The sequence below is a fragment of the Amblyraja radiata genome, chromosome 1, assembly GCF_010909765.2.
Source record: "Amblyraja radiata isolate CabotCenter1 chromosome 1, sAmbRad1.1.pri, whole genome shotgun sequence".
Classification (NCBI taxonomy): domain Eukaryota; kingdom Metazoa; phylum Chordata; class Chondrichthyes; order Rajiformes; family Rajidae; genus Amblyraja; species Amblyraja radiata.
Genome location: NC_045956.1, coordinates 47,885,070 through 47,907,017, shown reverse-complemented (window position 1 = coordinate 47,907,017; position 21,948 = coordinate 47,885,070). Strand labels below are relative to the sequence as shown.

At 48.8% G+C, this 21,948-nt stretch overlaps 1 protein-coding gene across 1 annotated transcript in view; it reads right to left on the bottom strand.

The window, feature by feature from the left end:
* The window catches only part of stx18 (syntaxin 18), a 209,410-nt gene extending 188,082 nt beyond the window's left edge, over positions 1-21,328 (bottom strand). Inside the window, exon 1 of the mRNA XM_033021304.1 lies at positions 21,103-21,328. Coding sequence (XP_032877195.1) covers positions 21,103-21,294 — 192 coding nt within the window. The 5' untranslated portion in view covers positions 21,295-21,328. The remainder of the gene's footprint in view (positions 1-21,102) is intronic.
* Positions 21,329-21,948: the final 620 nt, after the last annotated feature.

The following is a 21,948-nucleotide window of genomic DNA, read 5'->3' as shown; positions in this document are numbered from 1 at the left end:
TTACCAAACTTTAGATAATTTACTTTAAAATCTCCTTATGTAGATACTCAATCTCAAAGTTTGTTCAATAATACACCTAGGAAGCACCTTGTAACATTTAAAACTGTTATATAAATGGAAAATATTTTTACTGGTTTCTATTGCGTTATCAATTGCCATTCACAGTCTTAGGGTATTACAATTAACCTCAATGCTAAGATGTGTCCATTGGAGAAGAGCAACATGTCTGTGCCAGGATGGCAACTGCCTTTGGAAGCTTGATTATAAAGATCAGGATCATAAAGGAATACCAACCTACTTGAAGTACAAACATTTGCCACTACACGCAGGGTGGCACAGTAGTAGAGTTGCTGCCTTAGAGCTGGGTTCAATCCTGGCTACAGGTACTGTCTGAACGTCCTGGCTACAGGTGCTGTCTGAACGGAGTTTGTACGTTTTTGTTGCGACCACGTGGATTTTCCCTAGATGTTCTGGTTTCCTCCCACATGCCAAGACATGCATGTTTGTAGGTTAAATGGCTTCTGTAAATTGTCCCTAGTGTGTAGGGAAGAACTAGTGTACAGGTGATCGCTGGTCAGTATGGACTCAGTGGGACAAGGGGCCTGTTTCCAAGCTTTATCTCTAAAACTACCCACAGTATATGGTTGACAGCAAATGGTCAATATCTCAAGAAAAGTGGCAAAAGAAATAAAAATAATAAGTAGGTATTAAATTTAATAGTAGACCTACAAGATACATGGCATCACCCAACAGGTTTCATAATACTAAGTTGAATTTCCTGTGAGGAAACTAAGTCTATTCCCTGTGAGAAAAGTGTAAGTATATGCTTTACAGGACTCAATTGTAATATTTTGCTGGCTGTTACTGGCATATTATAAGCTTGAATACTTTATTACTCTGATCAAATGAGATAGACAGCATTTTTAAGTTAATGATATGATGAGGTGGCACTGCTCCATGTGTGGAAAAGCAACTGATGAGGGGGGAACATTCACCATATTTCTTAAAACATTGCCATTGGTTGAAGTATAACTTAGGATCAGAACATTGAACAATTGTTCACACTTTTCTTTTGCAGTTCATGATTTTCTCAATGGCTCAATCTTATTATTCTGAAAAACACTGCTTTCTTCAACGTTTATTGTTCATACACGACAACCAATTCAAACAGGGAAAAGCATGTTTATTCTGCGATTATAATACAGTACACCACAGATACATATGAATTTTCTGACTTCAACATAGTCATTTCTGAGCAAGCTTAATGGCTAAAACAAACACTTCCTACAATAAACAGTAATATGCCAGTTTATTTTTCTATTTTTGGAGGGGGAAAAAATTGTAAACCACCAAATAGCCTTTTCATTACCTTTTACTCTACTGTCTTTATTATTTGAATACACATCTACGTTTTCTTTTTTAAAGAGACTAAATACACAGCATAGCTCAACAAAAATAATAATTTTTTTTGTAAATACGATAATTTAAAATGTACTAAATGCATCTTTTCAACCAGCATTTACAAGTATCTCAGCCCCCAAGGTGCTTGTTAATTACCATAAAAGTCTGGGTAAAGAGATACAGGCACGATTATTACCAGGGCACTGTAATCTGCACGAACTCTGGCATCTTGCTTTTGTTGTTTGTAGAACTACAATAGCCTTTCTGGAACGTTATCAGCACTCCAACAGATTACCAGTGATCTGGTACTGTGCCCATTTATGAGGTATGTGCCCAATTTATTAACTTGTTCAGCTATAGTTAGAGAAAATTAGATATTAACTTTGGAGTAGCTGTATTATTGCCAAAACACTTAATCACAGACAATAAGATATAGAAAATTCATTGCCGACCATTTGATCACCCATTCACATTTGTTCTATATTAGCCCACTTTCTCGTCCACTCTGTACGCACGAGGGGCAAATTACAGAGGCCAATGAGGGGGGACCTCATTGAAATGTACAGAATAGTGAAAGGCTTAGATAGAGTGAATGTAGAGAGGATGTTTCCACTAGTGGGGGAGTCTAGGACTAGAGGTCATAGCCTCAGAATTAAAGGACATTTTTTTAAGAAGGAGACGAGGAGGAATTTCTTTAGTCAGAGGGTGATTAATCTGTGGAATTCTTTGCCACAGAAGGATGTGGAGGCCAAGTCAGTAGACATATTTAAAACAGAGATGGATAGATTCCTGATTAGTACAGGTGTCCAGAGGTTATGAGGAGAAGGCAGGAGAATGGGGTTACAAGGGAGAGATAGATCAGCCATGATTGAATGGCGGAGTAGACTTGATGGGCCGAATGGCCTAATTCTTCTCCTATCACTTATGATCTTATGAATTAACCTACAAACCTGCATGTCCTTGGGTCATGGGAAGAAACCGGAGTACCCACTGGAAACAAACACAGTCTCAGGGCGGATGTGCAAACTCCACACAGATAGCACTTGAGGTCAGGATCAAATCCAGGTCTCTGGCGCTGTGAGGCAGCGGCTTTACCAGCTGTGTCACTAAGCCGCCAAATTTTTAGAATGTAATTTAACCTCAACACAATTCATCAAAAAAGTTAACGGCAGTCGAAACAAATGCCCCATGGCTGACACTTAACTACCCTCTTCTGAAGAAGGGTCTCGACCCGAAACGTCACCCATTCCTTCTCTCCAGAGATGCTGCCTGAGTAACTCCAGCATTTTGTGTCTGCCCTCTTAAATTGCCTTGTGCGCCAGAAGAATGAATGGAAGGGCAATAAATTGTAGATTTGTCAACAAAATCCACATCCTGTAAATTAATTACAAAAATACAATAAAAACATATTTCTCTCTTTGAGAATCAAAAAAATCTGTAGATGTTCAACATCTCAAAGAAAAACAAAAGGTGCTAGAAAAACACTGATCAGGCAATATCTGAGGAAAGAGAAACAGAATTAAAATTTCTGATTTAATGTTCCAGTCAAAGACCATTCACCAGATCTGATGTTCAACTTGAAACATCAACTCTGCTGCACATTCCACATTAACTTATATAATGTTTTTTATGTCTTTACATCCCAGAGCACTCTGGAGTCAATGACATGCTCTCTGAATTGCAACCACCATTCTGAGGTCAGGAACAGGAGCATCCCACAAACAGCAATGAGAATAACCAGATAATCTGATTTGTGACAATGACCATGGGATAAATATTGCTTGGACATCAGAGGCACTTCCCAAGTTGTGCTTTGAAATACAGCCATAGGATCTTTCATATCCACCCAAATGTAGGCAGGATCTAGGCTTAACATCTCATCCTAGAGAGGTCCAAGTTCTCTCAGTGCTGCACAGGGTATCACCAATGATTATTGTACTCAGGTTTATGATGTGGGACAATGCCACATGCATAATATTGCTGCATGAAATATATATACAATTTATAAACAGCAATCCTAGTCAAATACTGAAGAGATTTTACAATTGTATCAGCCATACTACATGCAAATTGTTTACAGATGTTTTCTATCAATGCTCATGGAATAAGAGCTCCGCCTTCAGGGATAATTTACTTCCAGACCATCAAATCCAATTTGAGTTCAATGCTCTCTGTTTCAAGATTAGAGTCGGCCCCAGTCAGTCTACTATAAAAGGGAAGCAAAGTCTTCAAGTTAGCCTCACTATAAAATAAAAACACCTTGTAACCGAGAATACATTTAGAGAGAATACAACAATATGATCTGTTTGTAAAGTTTAAGCCATACTTATTTTTGTTTTAAGAGTGCTCATAATCAAGTTATTACACTCCACTTTTTCATCACCAATTTTTTTTTTTTAAATGACCAAATGACCAGGAGAAAAAAAACACGAATTTAATTTACTATGGCCACACATCAGCCTAGACCAGTAATTAATGAGCTTTTCCCTCATAAAAAGGTTGGGATTAGTTTCACGATTCTACTCTTGATAAATATTGTTTTTCTGAGAAAAGGCCTACATGTCATGTACTTTCAGGAATCCAAGATTTTTCACACTACTGAGATGAGGAAAAAAGAGATGGAACAGGAAATTTGGAATTTCCACGGTTTTAGTACCATGAAAGGAAGATCAAGCAACATGGTGGATTTTTTCGCATGGGAGCTAGTGTCCAACTGTTTGTAATGTTTGTAATGTTTATGTTTGTAATGTAATGTTATGTTTGTAATGTAATGTTTGTAACACTAATTGTTCTCATTCTGTCTGAATGAAATTGAGACAATGTTGAATTACTTATTTGCTTCTGCAGAGATGAAAAAACATAATTGCAACAAAATAGAATTCAGTTCATGGGAGCCACAAGATTGGTCTACCAGCAGTATAACTGTCGCTAAGTAAATTAGAAATGGATTGTTTGAGCAAAAGCTCTAATTGAAATGAATATTAACTGTAGTCATAGACTACATTATAGAAAATTCAAATTATCTTTAAAATAGTTCCATCATCCAATGACAGGATCTTGTTTTGAGATACTTTTAATGGTCTGATATTGGCAAGATAGCATCCGTGAAAAAAAAAATCCCTTCTCCCTGAGGCTTACAATAGTCTTGAGTAAAAAGACAAAAAACTGTTAGAATATTACTGTACTAAAAAAGTAAACTGTTAAATGTCTGTGATAACAAATACATATTCTCAGCTTAATTATACTTACCCGAAACATCTGTCTGTATACTTGTTGTCACCTATCCCACAATCAACAATGGCCTATTTTGTGCCCCGCATTTCTTTGATTATCATGGCTTTTTGCATTTTCATTTCTCCTAACTATCGCCTATATCTCTCGTTCCCCTTTCATCCGACTTTTAGTCTGAAGAACAGTCTCGATCGAAATGTCACCTATTCCTTTTCTCCAAAGATGCTGCCTGACCCATTGAGTTACTCCAGCCCTTTGTGCCTATCTTTACTATGAGTTTATATAGATTTAAAAAGTGAGATTGGTCCTATAGAAAGTGAATTTGGGAAATTAATAAATGGAAAAAGGGAATGGGAGATAAATATAATAGTCATGTTGCTTCATTCATTACTGTACAGAATACAAATAACATGCCCAGAAGTAGCTCTAAATCAGGAACTGAGTGAAGAACTCGGGAAAATTAAGATCACTTAAAAGACATGGTACAGGTGCACAACCTTTTATCCGAAGATCCAAATAACGAAAACCTCCGAATAGCGGACATTTTTTCGGTCCTTGAAGAAAGGTCCTTGAAAACGTTCACCGAGGGCGGCCCGCAGAGGTGACAGCGGAACCTCCGGTCGGTCCTCGAAGAAAGGGGAACTAAATCCCCGTTCATAAAAGAGAAGGTGAGGGTATATTGCGTGGGAGGGTTAATAATTGACAATATGCTGCTGCCTGCCCGCTGAGTTAAAAAGTTCCCACGGTAGCACGATACACAGTGTATCGTGAGTCTTGCGTGGGAACTTTTTAACTCAGCGGGCAGGCAGCAGCAGCAGATTGTCGCTGCCTTCAGTGACCCCTTCCCTCCCCTCTCCAGCTCCCCGCCCATTGCACCGGCGCGGGGGCTTTGCACTGTCTTCATGTCGGCGATGCTAGCAGGTAAGTGCCAGTCACCGGAGACGTCAGGACCAACGGGACACCGACCCCCAGGCCCACTGCAAGCACGGAGTTCCCAGAGACCCACAGCCAGCAGCAGCCCAGCCCCGTTCCAACTCCAGAGGAAAACTGCAAACTGGCCGGAGACATCAGGACCACGAGAAGCCGTTCCCCGATGGGCCGCTACGGCGACAAGTGGCAGTTCGCCCACAGCCCCCTCATCGGGACACCGACCCCCAGGCCCATTGCAAGCACGGAGATCCCAGATAAGCAACTCCAGCCCAGCCCCGCTCCAACTCCAGAGGAACACGCTCCCCGTAGGGGCAGAAGCTGATGGTGTACAAGATACGTCTTGTTCTTGGGGTCGCGCAGCTCGGGCTGTGGGCGAACTGCCACTTGTCGCCGTAGCGGCCCATCGGGGAGCGGATTCCTCTGGAGTTGGAGGGGGAGATTGTGCTGTTTGATCGCCCCCTGCTATCCCAGGGACAGGGAGACAGGACGTTCACCGAGGGCGGCCCGCAGAGGTGACAGCGGAACCTCCGGTCGGTCCTCGAAGAAAGGGGAACTAAATCCCCTTCATAAAAGAGAAGTGGAGGGTATATTGCCCGGGAGGGTATATCGCCTACCTGGAAGAAACCGGACATTTTTTCCAGGATGTCGTCTGCTCACCAAAGCTCACGTTTGGCGGCAAACGCACGTCGCCTCTGCTGCACACGGATATAAGAGTGTGAAAATGTCGCCTTAGGCCGCCTAAGGGCATGTAGCCCCGCTAGGGTGACATGAGTGCGAGAGGTGATTCAATGTTGCGGTCACATGTATAAATTCAGGAATTCATTCAACACACTGCATTTCAGTACAGACATTTATTCTGCAAGAAAAAACTACATTGAAGACTCAAACTCGCGACCGAGGAACTGCCGGGATCAAGGCGCAAACTCGCGACCTTGCGGATATGAGCCGAGCACTCTACCACTGAGCCAGCCATTAAAATCTACGCAAAAAAAATTCCATTCCGAAGACCGACAAATTCCGAATTACGAAAAGTGTCTGGTCCCAAGGCTTTCGGATAAAAGGTTGTGCACCTGTACTGTGCAAATTGTGGCAGCTGCATGCTGACAAGTCTCTGAGTCTTGATGGATTTCATCCAGGCATCTTAAATTAAGTCACTGGTGAAATACTTATAACAAAATTCTCTATATTCAGGAAAGAAAATCATTAAATTTGAAAGTAGGTCATTTAATTACCTTATTCAAAAATGGAAAGACACAGAAAACAGTAAACTACAGCTCAGTTATCTGTCACTGAGAAAATGTTAGGTTATTATTAAAGATGCCAAAAAATTCAACGTAATCAGGCAAAGGGAAATCGTGTTTGGCCAATTTATTGGAATTCTTTGAAGTAGTAATGTGCCATGAATAAAGGAGATTCTGGAGATGTATTGTATTAAGATTTCCATAAAGCATTTGATAAAGTGCTCCATTAAAGGTTATTACAGAAACTAAAGCCGATGGTGCAGGAAGTAACACATAACGGTGATAGAAGATTGGCTGGCCAACAGGGATTAAACTGCGGGAATAAATGAGTTTTTATCCAGTTAGCAAGATGTAATGAGTGGTGTACAACAGGGCTCAGTGCTGGGGCCTCAACATTTAATAATGTATATACTCTTGGACGATAGATGTTAAAGGTACAGTTATTAAATTTACTGATGATACAAAGATAGGTAGGAAAGCAAGTTGTGAGGTGGACATATGGGAGATACAAATGAATATAGTTATGTGAAGTATGTGGGCATGAATCTATAAAATGGAGAATATGTGGGAAATAGAAAGAAAATACACATTTTTAAAAAGCTACAAAATCTGAGTGTCCTAATGCATGATTCTCAACAGAATAAAACGTAGGAACCAAGCAATTAGATAACGTAACAATGTTATCATTTATTAAATCCATTTTGTATTCAGACATAGTAAGATATACAGAATGCAAGTTAAATAGTTTAACCTACAAATGGCCATTAAGTTTTCATGTTATACACCAATCCGCCCCAGGCCTGGTGGAGCTCTGTTCCTGAAAACTGTTTGATATCGGAACAGTTTGAAAGTCAGAAATGCTGCCATGAACTGAGTTCCCATCTTACAGAAGAAGCCTGCAGTGCCACAGCAGCTCCACAGCAGCTACAAACCAAGACGTGAAGCTCACCGTTTGACCTGTTTTTACAAAATGTTAAATGGTCAGCTCGACATAGATTACAAGACCTACACCAAACCCAAACCAATTAGGAGCAGATGAGGGCATTCGATCCAATTTGTGATCCCAGCTACAAAGACAGATGTGTACAGCAATTAGTTCTTCCTCCGCACAATTAAAGCATGGAATAATCTCCACCCTACTATAGTTACCCAACCAGATGCAACTAAATTTAAAGTAGCTCTTTCTTCCCAATAACCCTTTCTGGCTTAAGTCCTCACTCCACCACCTCCAGTTTAAATTCCATTTGGAATATTTTGGAGGACCAAGAAACCAAGATTAGATTAGATTAGATCCTTCATTTGTCATTCAGACCTTACGGTCTGAACGATATGTCGTTACCTGCAGCCATACATATAACAACTAGACCAAGTGCAGACCCGTTGGGTCTGTTCCCCCAACGTGCGGTTGTGAGGGTGGAGGGAAGGGGGTAGGGGAGTGTGGAGGGGATGGGGGGTTTAGGGGAGGGACGGTGGGGGAGGGGAGAGAGGAGGGGGGGGGGAGAGGAGGGGGGGAGAGGAGAGGGGGGGGGGAGGAGAGGGGGGGAGGAGAGGGGGGGGAGGAGAGGGGGGGAGGAGAGGGGGGGGGAGGCAGAGGGGGGGAGGAGCGAGGGGGGGGAGAGGCAGAGGGGGGGAGGATGAGGGGGGGAGGAGGAGAGGGGGGGAGGAGAGGGGGGGGAGGAGAGGGGGGGAGAGACGAGGGGGGAGGAGGGGATGGGGAGAGGAGGGGAGGGAGAGGAGGGGGGCTACGGGAAGAGGAGGAGGGGGAGAGGAGAGGGGGGGGCAGAGGAGAGGGGGAAGAAGAGGAGAGGGGGGAAGAGGAGGAGGGGGGGAAGAGGAGAGGGGGGAAGAGGAGGGGGGGAAGAGGAGGGGGGAAGAGGAGGGGGGTGTAAAAGAGGAGGTGGGGGGGGAGGGGGGACAAGAGGAGGCGGGGATAGAGGAGGGGGGCGAAGAGGTGGGGGGGAAGAGGAGGGGGGGAAGAGGAGGGGGGGAAGATGGGAATGCGGGGGAGGAGAGGAAGACGAAGAGGAGGGGGGAAGACGGAGGGGGGGTAAGAGCGAAGAGGGTGGGGGAAGAGAGATGAGGGGGTGGAAAGAGGAGGAGGGCGGGGCGGTAAGAGGAAGGAGGAGGGGGCGGAAGAGAGAGAGGGGCGGGGGAAGAGGAGAGGGAGGGGAAGAGGAGAGGGAGCGGGAAGACGGATTGAGGGGGGGCATTGAGACAAAGGCTTCGGCGGGGTGAGGTGGAGATGGATGAGGCGGGGAAGAGGAGGAGGGGGACAAGAGGAGAGGGGGGAAAGAGGACGGGAGGGATGATGAGGGGGAAAGAGGGAGAGGGGGGGAAAGGGAGAGGGGGGGAGATGTGTACGAGGGGGAGGAGGAAGGAGGAGGGAGATAGAGGAGGCGAGGGGGGCGCGAGAGGAGCAGGGGAGAGGAGGATCAGGAGAGGGGGTTGGAAGGAGGGGGAGAGAGGCAGGGGTGAGGGAGGACGAGATGAGGAGAGAGCGAGAGGAGGAATGCGGCAGGGAGGAGTAGATGTTGGAGGACGACTGGAGGACTACAGGAGAGAGGAGGTTAGAGGCAGGAGGAGGACGAGGAGGGACCGAGAGGAGGGTGAGAGGAGGGGATTGACAGAGGTAGGGAGGTGGAGCAGTGGGGCCTAGACGGAAGACGGAGGAGAGAGGGAGGGATTGGCATGAGGAGGGAGGCGAGGGCCCGAGGTTGTAACAGAGGAGGCGGGCTACGATGGTGGCGCGGGCAGAGGAGGAGAGGGGGAGAGGAGGATGCGTGTTGAGGGGGCGGTAGAGGAGCGAGAGGGTGGGGAGGAGAAGAGAGGTAGGAGAAGCGGGTGGGCTGGCACGAGAAGGAGGAGTAGGGGTGGTGAGAGGAGGAGAGGGGGGGGAGAGGAGAGCGAGCAGGGGGGGAAAGAGGAGGAGAGAGGGGGGGAGATGAGGGAGGAGAGGCTAGGGAGGATGAGGAAGAGAGAGGCGGTGGACGTCGAGAGGAGGAGGGGCCTAGGGGGGGAGAGGAGGGGGAGGGGGGGGCGACGGAGGGGGAGGGTGGAGAGGGGTGGGAGGAGCGAGGAGAGGGGGGAGAGGGAGGAGGAGGATGCGGAGTCGGGGAGAGGAGGCGACGACGTGGGGGCGGATGAAGGAGGAGGAGAGGAGGAGACGAGGGGGCGGAGACGAGAGGAGATTCAGATGGGGGGGTTGAGAGGAGGACGAGGTGGGTGACCTTGAGCATGGAGAGGTGAGGGAGAGATGGGACGAGAGGAAGAGGGCAGGTGAGACTGAGGACGGAGCAGGGGGGCAGCAGGAGGAGGAGGGGGGGTGACGAGGAGGAAATTCGCGAGGGGGGGGAAGAGGAGGAGAGGGGGGATTGGAGGAGGAAGAGGAGGACGAGGGGGGGAGAGGATGAGGGGCGAGGGAGCGGGAACAGGAGGGGTGGCGGGTCGAGAGGAGGAAAGGGGCGGGGAGAGGAGGACAACGGGGGGAGAGGAGGAGGGGGTGTCGGAAGTAGAGGAGAGAGCGGGAGGGAGAGAGGGAGGGGAGGGGGAGGACTCCCGCAGGAGAGAGCGGGGGATTCGAAGGGAGAGGCCGGGGGGGAGAGGGAGGAGGGAGCTTAGGGAGTGGGGGGAGAGGAGGTGGATCGGCGAGTTCGAGAGGGGGGGTGATGAGGACGGATTTTGGAGAGAGGTGCGTGCGGGGCAGAGGAGGAGGAGAGGGGGGGACGAGGAGAAGAGAGGGGGGGGGGGAGAGAGGAGGAGGGAGAAGGCGCGGTGCAGTGAGGAGGGAGGAGAGGGGGGGACGGAGGAGACCAGAGAGGAGGGGGGGAGAGTGTTGGAGAGAGGAGAGAGGGGGCAGGAATGAGTGGGGGGAGGAGGAGAGAGGGGTGGGATGAGGAGGACGAGGAGGGGTGTAGTGAGGAGGAGAGAGGGGGAGAGGAGGAGAGCAGGGGGTTGACCGAGGAGGATGGATGGGGCGGAGAGGAGGAGAGAGGGGGGGATGTAGGAGAGGAGAGGGGATCTGCTCGAGGAGGAGAGAGGGGGCGGTGGAGGAAGGAGAAGAGGAGGGGGGGAGAGGAGGAGAAGAAGGGGGCCGGGGAGAGGATGGAGCCGAGATGAGGGGGGAGGAGGAGAGAGCGGCTAGAGACGAGGGGGGGCGAGGAGGAGAGAGAGGGGTGGGGAGAGGAGAGCTGTAGGGGGCGGGGAGAGAGGAGGAGAGAGGTGGGGGAGGGTGGGAGGAGATGAGAGGGGGCCGAGGGACGAGGGGGGAGAGGAGGATGAGAGGGAGGGGACGAGGATAAGGGAGAGAGGGGGGAGAGGAGGAGTGGGATCTTATGAGGGGGGGAGAGGAGTGAGAGAGAGGATTTGAGAGGGGAGTGAGGGGGAGGAGGGAGGGGGGGAGGAGGAGAGGGGGGAGGAGAGAGGGGGGAGAGAGGAGGAGAGAGGGGGGGAGAGGAGGAGAGGGGGGGGGAGAGGAGGAGAGAGGGGGGGAGAGGAGAGAGGAGAGAGCGGGGGAGAGGAGGAGAGATGGGGGGGATAGGAGGAGAGAGGGGGGGAGGGGGGAGGAGGAGCGAGGGAGGGGGAGAGAGGAGGAGAGGGGGGAGAGGAGGAGAGAGGGGGGAGAGGAGGAGAGAGGGGGGAGAGGAGGAGAGAGGGGGGAGGGGGGGAGGAGCGAGAGGAGGGGGGGAGAGGAGGAGAGGGGGGAGAGGAGGAGGAGAGGGGGGGAGAGGAGGAGAGAGGGGGGGAGAGGAGGAGAGAGGGGGGGAGAGGAGGAGAAGAGAGGGGGGAGAGGAGAGAGGGGGGGCGAGGAGGAGAGAGGGGGGGAGAGGAGGACGAGAGGGGGGAGCGGAGGAGAGAGAGGGGGGGAGAGGAGGAGAGAGGGGGGAGAGGAGAGAGGGGGGAGAGGAGAGAGAGGGGGGGGAAGAGGAGAGAGGGGGGGGGGGGAGAGGAGAGAGGGGGGGGGGGGAGAGGAGAGAGGGGGGGGGAGAGGAGAGAGGGGGGGGGGGAGAGGAGAGAGGGGGGGGGGGGGGGGGGAGAAAGAGGGAGTGCCTTTTTACTTGAACCCAAACCCAAACCCAAACAACCATTTGCAGGCAGTGCTTTTTTACCTCTAACCATATTTTCATTTTCAAACCAAATTAAGGGTACTCACAGTGCTGTAGACATGTGTCAGTGTCATTCAGAGCTCTGATTGAGGCACACCACTTGCAGAGACTGATTGAGGCACACCACTTGCAGAGACTGATTGAGGCACACCACTTGCAGAGACTGATTGAGGCACACCACTTCCTGGTTTTATAGTCCCTCCCCCTCTCTCCAGCAGGGGCAGCAGAGAGAATGGGGAATTTTGTAAAAACATTAATATCTCTTGTCAATTTTCATAGACGGGAAAAAATCCTCGGCACACATGCAGCGGAGGGGGGGCTCTGAGCGAGGTGGCCAAAAATGACGGCCGTAGGTGGCGGCGTACTCTCGGAAATCGCAGCACTGAAAGCCAAAACCGGTCAAGAACAGACTTTTAGTAATATAGATAGATAAACAACAGAACAGACAGTAATCACAAATTAACATCCACCACAGTGAGTCCACCAAGCACCTCCTCACTGTGATGGAGGCAAAAATCTTAGGGCTGCTGTCTCTTCCCTCCTCTTCTCTGAGGCGATACCCCACCGGGCGATGGTAAGTCAGTCCCGCGGCTCACCGAGCTACGCAAACGGGCCGGTTCAAACGCTGCGGCCCGGGGTGGTCGAAGTTGCCGCCCTCCAGTCCAGCGGACGCAGCTGTTGACGATGTCGTCCACTGGCCAGTGGCCGAACCCCGGACTCAGGCCGCCGCCGCCAGAACGCCGTCTCAGCCACCGAAGCACCATTCCAGCTCTGAGCCGGGTCGCCCTCATGTGAGCGCCGTTCCTCCCTCAAGCCAGGCGCTCTCACGGGAGCATCTCAGCCCCGTGCCAGGCCGCCCTCACGGGAGCGCCGTTACCCTCGAGCCAGGCCGCCCTCACGGGAGCGTCTCAGCCCCTCACTGGAGCGCCGTTACCCTCGAGCTGGGCCGACCTCACGGGAACGCCGTTACCCTCGAGCCAGGCCGCCCTCACGGGAGCATCTCAGCCCCTCACGGGAGCGCCGTTACCCTCGAGCCAGGCTGCCCTAACGGGAGCGCCATTACCCTCGAGCCGGGCCGCCCTCACGGGAGCGTCTCAGCCCCTCACGGGAGCGCTGTTCCAGCCCCGAGCCGGGCCGCCCTCACGGGAGCGAGCCCAGGCATTTGTAAGCCGGGTAAGAACTAAACAAAGGTACTGGTGCTTCAGTAAAATGGGATATTGGTGCGACCACATCCTGATACTGTGTAAAGTATGTGTCCTTATTTAATGAGTTCCTTTGATGCAGGTCAGTTGTTTACTAGACTAATACCAGCTAGAGGCTAGTTCTGTTTAGTTTAGTTTAGATATACAGCATGGAAACAGGCCCTTCGGCCTACAGGGTCCACACCGACCAGCAATCTCCGCACATTAACACGATCCTACACCCACCAGGGACAATTTTTACATATACCAAGGCAATTAACCTACAAACCTGTAAGTCTATGGACTGCCGGAGGAAACCGAAGACCTCGGAGAAAACGCATGCAGGTTAGGGTGATAACGTACAAACTCCATACAGACAGCACCCGTAGTCAGGATCGAAACAGGGTCTCCGTCGTTGCAGTCTCTGTAAGGCAGCAACTCTATCGCTGTGCCACCGTGACCGCCCTGTTCTGAGGAAAGATTGGATAGGCCAGCCTTTGTATCTACTGATGTTTAGAAGAGTTCGATTTGATTAAGACATCCAAGTTGCCAATGTGTCTTGACACAGTGGGTGTGATGAGGATGTTTCCATTGTGAGAGAATCTAGAACTAGAGGTCACTTTTGAAAATAAGTTATCATCCATACAAGACCGGGGATGTTGTGAAAGTCTCTATTACAGGATTGAGTGTCTTTGGAACTCTCTCTTTCTATAAAGCAATGAAAGCAGAATCTTTGGTTATTATTAAAGCAGAGGCACAGATGAATGATTACAGCAGGAATGCAAGGGATGAAAGATTATAGCAGGAATGCAGTTACAATCAAACCAGCCATGACATTCAATAGCAGACCCAGATAGAGGACTTGAGTGGTCTCCTGCTCATTTTTGCATTTACGAAAACCTGAATATTAGTATGTTTGAACCTTTCCAATATGTATCTATCTGAAGTAGGTAAAGAAAAGGGGTGTTACAAGATACTGCTTTACACTGGTGCTAGATTCTTTGATTTAAATTAGGTTTAAAAATGGTGACTTACAATAGACAATAAGTGCAGGAGTAGGCCATTCGGCCCTTCAAGCCAGCACCGCCATTAATGTGATCATGGCTGATCATCCCCAATCAGTACCCCGTTCCTGCCTTCCCCCCATATCCCCTGACTCCGCTATCTTTAAGAGCCCTATGTAGCTCTTGAAAGTATCCAGAGAACCGGCCTCCACCACCCTCTGAGGCAGAGAATTCCACAGACTCACAACTCTCTGTGAGAAAAAGTGTTTCCTCGTCTCCGTTCTAAATGGCTTACCCCTTATTCCTAAACTGTGGCCCCTGGTTCTGGACTCCCCCAACATCGGGAACATGTTTCCTGCCTCTATCGTGTCCAAACCCTTAACAATCTTATGTTTCAATAATATCCCCTCTCATTCTTCTAAACTCCAGAGTGTACAAGCCCAGCCGCTCCATTCTCTCAGCATATGACAGTCCCGCCATCCCGGGAATTAACGTTGTAAACCTACGCTGCACTCCCTCAATAGCAAGAATGTCCTTCCTCAAGTTAGGGGACCAAAACTGCACACAATACTCCAGGTGTTGGTACAGCATTAGGGCCCTGTACAACTGCAGAAGGACCTCTTTGCTCCTATACTCGACTCCTCTTTTTATATAGGCTAACATGCCATTTGCTTTCTTCACTGCCTGCTATACCTGCATGTTTACTTTCATAGACTGATGAACAAGGACCTCCAGATCCCGTAGTACTTCCCCTTTTCCCAACTTGACGCCATTTAGATAGTACTCTGCCTTCCTGTTTTTTATACCAAAGTGGATAACCTCACATTTATCCACATTAAACTTCATCTGCCATGCATCTCCCCCAACCTGTCCAAGTCACCCTGCATTCTCACAGAATCCTCCTCACAGTTCACACTGCCACCCAGCTTTGTGTCATCTGCAAATTTGCCAATATTACTTTGCATCCCTTCATCCAAATAATTGATATACATTTTAAATAGCTGCGGTCCCAGCACCAAGCCTTGCGGTACCCCACTAGTCACTGCCTGCCATTCGGAAAGGGACCCGTTAATCCCTACTCTTAGTTTCCTGTCTGCCAACCAATTTTCTATCCATGTCAGCACTCTATCCCCAATACCATGTGCCCTAATTTTGCCCACTAATCTTATGAAGGAAGTATTCGGGTCAAGAATTACATGTAACTTTACTAAAAGATGCAAGATTCGGACGGTACTTTATAAGGTAGATAGTACATTGCTGTTTCCCACCCAGGCGGATAACGTAATGATCATTTGAACGTGCAACTATCCAGCCTGGATTTCTGCTTACCTTTCAATATATTAAAGCAAAACTAATTTAATTCTGATCTATGAACATCTCAATAATTTCAAATTAGTGCCTCTGGTGACACTCTAAAATCAAATCAAATCAAATCAATTTATAAAGCATGTAGCGCGGCGATCAGCCTGAAATAAGGCGAGGAGCCAGGTATTTCGGGAGGTATTTTATTCGCCGTTGTTCTCTTGTCCAGTCGGGTCTGCAAGAGAATAATCGCGCCTAAACCCCTGCCCTTTATCCCCGTAGCTAAGGGCCGCCCCCGGACTAGTTCATTCCCGTGCCGAGGGGTTCGATAGAGGAATAGCCCGACCCTTGGGAGCCGCCACAGGACCCCCCCCCAGAAGAGGAGTCACGAAATGCACTGGTGGGCGTACAACCCGACCGGACCACGTACGGAAGTCGGCCAACAGAGGGGCCGACGGAGGCACAGGTGGAGGGACAGGAGGAGGGAGCCGCGAAGGGGGACGACCTCGCGGCCGAGGCTGGTCAATGTCCAAATGTGCCGGCTTTAACTGGTCGATCGACACAGCCTCCGGCCGGCCCCCCATGTCCGACACAATGGTTGTCTGTCCGTGCTCCAGGACTCGGAACGGACCATCATACGGCCTCTGGAGCGGGTGCGGTGGGCGTCACGACGTAGGAAAATGTAGGGGCAGTCCCGGAGGGCGGAATGTCCCATGGCGGGACGTCAGCACGGACGCGAGCCTGCCAACTTTCTCGTGAAGGCGCTGTAGGGTGGATGAGGGCGGTCCCTGCTGCCCCGGCGCCGACGGCACGAACTCCCCGGGCACCGTGAGCGGCGACCCGTAAACGAGCTCCGCTGAACATGAGGCCAAGTCCTCCTTAGGCGCAGTTCGGATGCCCAGCAAGACCCACGGCAGTGCGTCCATGCGGTCCTGCTGGTGGAACCTCTCCATTGGGGCCGTTTGCCTGCGGCTGATTGGCAGTGGTGTGGTGCAGCTGCACACCCAAGAGGTGAGCCATGGCTGACCACAGCTCAGAGGTGAACTGTGGCCCCCATCCAAGGAGATGTCCACCGGCACCCCAAAGCGAGCAATCCAGTGCGCGGACAACGCACGAGCGCATGTAGCTGTCGAGGTATTTCGGCCAGCGGTATGGCCTCCGGCCACTGCGTGAAGCGGTGCACCACCATGAGGAGGTGGGTGATGCCCCGGGCCGGTCGGAGAGGCCCCAGAATGTCCACGTAGAGGTGGTCGAACCGCCGGCGTGGTAGACCGAACTTCTGGAGGGGCGGCCGGACGTGGCGCTGGATTTTTGCTGTCTGGCACGGAATGCAGGTGCGGGCCCAGTGGCCAACCTGCTCGCGCAGACCGTGCCACATGATCCGAGCAACGACAAGTGCTGTCGTCGCCCCGATGGATGGGTGAGCTAGCCCATGGATCACGTCGAAAACCCTCCAGCGCCAGGTGTCAGGGACGATGGGGTGAGGCTGATCGGACGACACATCGCACAGTATTGTTGCTCCTCCAGGGCCGAGAGGGACATCCTCAAGGCGAAGGCCGGAGATGGCAGGCGGGCATCTCACCGTCCATGAGCTGAGCCTCCGCCAGGGCAGAATAGTCAATGTTGGGCGCCACCTCGAAAACGGCGTAGACGGCTGGGCGGGACAATGCGTCAGCCACCCGGTTCTCCTTCCCCTCGATGAAGCGGATGGAGATGGTGTACTCCGAGATGTACGCCAACTGCCGCTGCTGCCGTGCGGACTAGGGGTCGGAAACCTTTGCCAGGGCGAAGGTGAGCGGCTTGTGGTCCGTGTAAGCGGTGAATGGGCGGCCCTCTAGGAAGTAGCGGAAGTGGCGCACCGTCAGGTACAGAGCCAGGAGCCCGCGGTCAAATGCGCTGTACGTCCTCTGGGCCTTGTTGAGGTGCCAGCTGAAGAAGGCCAGGGGCTGCCAACCCGCGTCCATCAGTTGTTCCGGCACGGCACCAACCGCCGACTCCGAGGCGTCCACCATTAGGGCGGTCGGGGAATCCTCCCGCGGGTGAACGAGCAGCGCAGCCCGAGCAAGGGCCTTCTTCGTGCCGTCAAATGCCGCCACCGCCTCGTCGATTCATTCGACATCCTTACGTCTACCTACCAGAAGATGATACAGCGGCCGCATGATGTGGGCTACAGATGGCACAAAACGGTGATAAAAGGCCACCATGCCGACGAACTCATGCAATTGCGCCTAAACCCCTGCCCTTTATCCCTGTAGCTAAGGGTCGCCCCCGAACTAGTTCATTCCCGTGCCAAGGGGTTCGATAGAGGAATAGCCCGACCCTTGGAAGCCGCCACAAGCACAATTAAAAACAACCCACGTTGACCAAAGTGCTGTACAGAATTTGTTGTCACACACGCCAATTGATGCAGTGAAATTTGAGTTACCATGCGGCACACAAATAAGATAAACACAACACTATAGGATTTTACATTAAACATAAAAACATCCCTCCACAGCAGAATCAATGTTTCACACTGTGAGGGAAGGCAACAAAGTTCAGTCCTCTTCCTCTTGTTCACCTGTGGTTGCGGCCTATTGGGGCCTATTGAGGCATCTGCAGTCGCCGTAATGGCAGCCCTATGTTTCAGGCCCTCTCGCCGGATGATGGAACTCCGGCGTCGAAAGAACACTCTTAGCGGCTTGGAGTTCCGAAAAGGCCGCTTCCTACCTCAAGAGACAGAAAAACACACTACTAATTCAAATAACTTGTTGTTGCTGTTGTTTGTCCTTCGAAGTCAAAGAAGACCATGACTTCAGTGTTTTTGTTTGTGGGTTCTGAGGTGACTGGCGAGACCGATCCAGTCACCAGTGTTCTGCGTGAACATTGTGCCCTAATTGCGCTCAAATTACTATTTATCTATTGAATAACAATTCGCTATATATGAATAAAACATCAGTAAAAGTTCTCAATGAAAAATAACCAAGCAGAAGTAACATTTTCCTTTTCAAAAACACTGCTCAGAACAAAAAAAATGTCACAACATCATCCATAAATCACTCAAATTCTTTCTTTCAACCCAGATTTCTTTTCTACCACAGCCATAAGATTTTAGATTATTTTTTACAATTTTCAGATAAAGGAAAATTGGAAATAATACACTACCCAAGAACTTGCAAATGTGATTGCATTTACCTGAAATAGCATCCAAATGTACATTACATCACTCTTTAAATGACACACAACAAATCCACTCTTTAGATGACAATGTCAGGAGCATTTTTTCAAACATGATTAATGATAAGTACAGAATTGGTTTCTAACGAAAATGTTATCACAGGACACATAAAATAATTGGGTAACCTATTAAACAACATGTGAAAAGTAAATCTGAAAGATAGCTTTTAGTTAAACCATGGGCTTGACTACAATCAACCTAAAACTGTGAAAGATATTGATCTTGATGTTCTTCTTCACAAATGGCAGTTATTATGTAAATTATTGTTTGCTTTGAATAGACGATCCATAATTGATCTTCGTCAACTAAATTCAATGAGATAAATACCGTAGACATTGTTACAAGGGAACAGGTTCAAGGATCTGACTAGTAGAACAGAAAAAGGCTCACTCGTCTGTTTAGTTGCAAATCAGTTTTATTGGCAAGAGAGGACAAAAACAATACTTGTCTCGGTATGCGCGGGGTCCAGTTTTACAGCAGCACACCTCTCTCACTCCCTCTCTGCTTCCGACCGCGGCACTGATCGCGACTTAGCCCAACGGTAAACCCCTCTCGTACATGAACTTGAACTAACTGCTGGCTTACCGGTGCCTGCCTTCATACAGGTAAGAAATCAGGTGTTTAAATAACCACTGGTAAGTCCTGGCCAATAGCACTGCTAAAAAAATTCAAACTATAACCTATGGCAGGTTGACTATCACCAATGGCAGGCATAGATAAATACCGACATGTATTCTGATAATGTTCTATTCACAACCCTATATTCAAGTTTTTTTTTTAAATTAAAAGGTATTAACCAATTAAAATCTTTGTTTAAAAAACAATTCTAATCCACAGACACAAAAAAGAAAACTCACCCATCCTAAAATCTTGTTTTTAACCCCTTTAAATATGTTACGGTACTAAATATATCAAATATTTTATTGTTACTTCTTCTCTTAATTTTCTCACTATTGTATAGTTCCCTGAGCCATTCACTCATCTCTAATTATTCGGATTGCAAACAAAGTCATGCTTCTGTTTGGTCATCACTCCTGATCTGAATGCCCATTTTATAAAAGATCGAGAGGAAAGCTTCTTTATTTTTGGGCAAAAATAAAGATTATTCAACAGACAAGGAAAGGAAGAGGATTATTTAAAATGGAATATGCTTTTACATTCTTTCTAGCGCTCTCTCACTTCCACAATATACAATTTTGCTAACTTGCCCTTTTAGCAATTCTTTCCTGAACTAATATTTTTTTGGTTAAAGCCCAATTAGAATTGTGCACTTCCTTTAATCTGCCAATTCAATGTTGTGCTGTGCATGTTCTGCATTTGTCAAAGATGACACTTTTTGGTTGATACTTTATACTGAGCCTCCTCAGTTAAGCTGCAATAATTCCATTATATTTGTAAAAATGGGAAGTCACTGCTCACAGTAGCCTTGTGAACACATCTCCACAATCAAACACAATGGCTGGAGGAAATTAGTGGGTAGGCAGTATGTGTGGAGGGAGAGGACAAATTACATTTTGGGTTGGAACCCTTTTCAGGCTGATTATCTGTCTAATTGTTGAAGGCTGTACTGTCGACACACTGGCTGCTATATTTGTCAACATAAATGACTGTATTTCAAATAGAAATTAATAGTTGTCAAGACATGCAAGGCTTGACAAGGCACTGCATGAATCTTAAATTTCTTATGTTTTACTACATTTACAAAAGCCCAACAGGACATAAACACAACACAGAAACAGATAATTCAGCTTACAATATCCATGACAAACATGATAACTAATCTGGAGTAATTCAGCAGGCCAGGCAGCATTTCTGGAGAGAACGAATGGGCGACGTTTCGTGTCGAGACCCTTCTTCAGACTGAAGAAGGGTTTCAACCTGAAACGTCACCCATTCCTTTTCTCCAGAGATGCTGCCTGTCCTGCTGAGTTACTCCAGCTTTTGGGGTATATCTTCGGTTTAAACCAGCATCTACAGTTCTTACACATGATAACGAATCTCCTCTGCATCCACCTGATCCATACCCCTCCATTCCCTGCATATGCATGTGCCAATATAAAAACCTCTTAAATGCCACTATCATATCTGCTTCCATCACAACACCTGGCAGCGGGAAGCAGGCACCCACCACTCAATGTGAAAAACTTGCCCAGCTCATCTCCTTTAAATTTCCCCCCTCTTCTCTTTGATCTCTAGTATTTGATATTTGCACACGAGGAAAATGGTTCTGACTGTCTACCCAATCTATGCCTCTCATAATTGTATATACTTCCATCAGGTGTCCCCTCAACCTCCAGCGTTTCAGAGAAACGAAGCATGTCTGTCCAACTTATCCTCATGGCTAATACCCTCTACTCCAGGAATAATTCTGGTAAACCTCTTCTGCACCCTCTCCAAAGTCTCAAATGTCTTCCAGTAAAGGGGAAATCAGACTGCCAAGGATTGCTCCATATGTTCCTTGTTTTCCTCTCTTCTTCTCCCTCTAACACTCACCACTTCTCTTGCTCGGACGCTGAACACGGCCCTGGTCCTGCCCTTCCTCAGGATGTCCTCCTTCACCTGCTCGGCGTTCACCCCGATCGCCTTGTTCCGAGTCTTCACCGTTTTCACGCTCGCGCGAAACAGCAGCGTGATGTCGGCGGCCATGTTGTCACCGGACACGTCATCGTGGCCCGACGTCATCATATGGCGACCCCTCCTCGGTCCCCATGCTCCAACCAGTAATGAACGTCATCAAGGCGGGACCAGCCGGGTAAAGCCGACGAAGCTGTCCAAAGAGACTCGAGTATCTATGGGGCTGTCACTCGGGCCCGGCAGTTTGTTTCGCAGACATTAGGAGTAAAGGACGTGCAGGTAGCGTATCTGTCGCATCTTCCAAAAGTGGAAACATGATCATTCTGATAGTGGTCGTGTCGGTTTTCGAGGAATGAGGGGATTTCACCGGATGCTGGTGAAAGAGCGTGGTGTTGCCATAGAGACCGGGGTCCCCGGACATTCGGTTCTTCCTTCCGTCCACACGGAGTTGTGTCACTGCTTCCCGACTGATGCCTGGAAACTGTAGCTTGACATGATGTCAGTTACACATAGACACAAGACGAATTATTCACCAATAGCCCCCGCGACAAAGTGCCTCTGGAATTGTTTAATCTGTTAGACTGCATATTGTTTAGAGTGTTTATACGGGCCGGGCTGCCGCGCACGTCTACTTATTTCCTTCACTTTTGCTCTCCACCAGTGTTTTATAATCAAACCATTACAAAGTATTAGGTGAACCACAAAGCATTTATTAAAACCCATGCAGAGAGAACAATACGTACTGTTACACTCATGGCATTAACT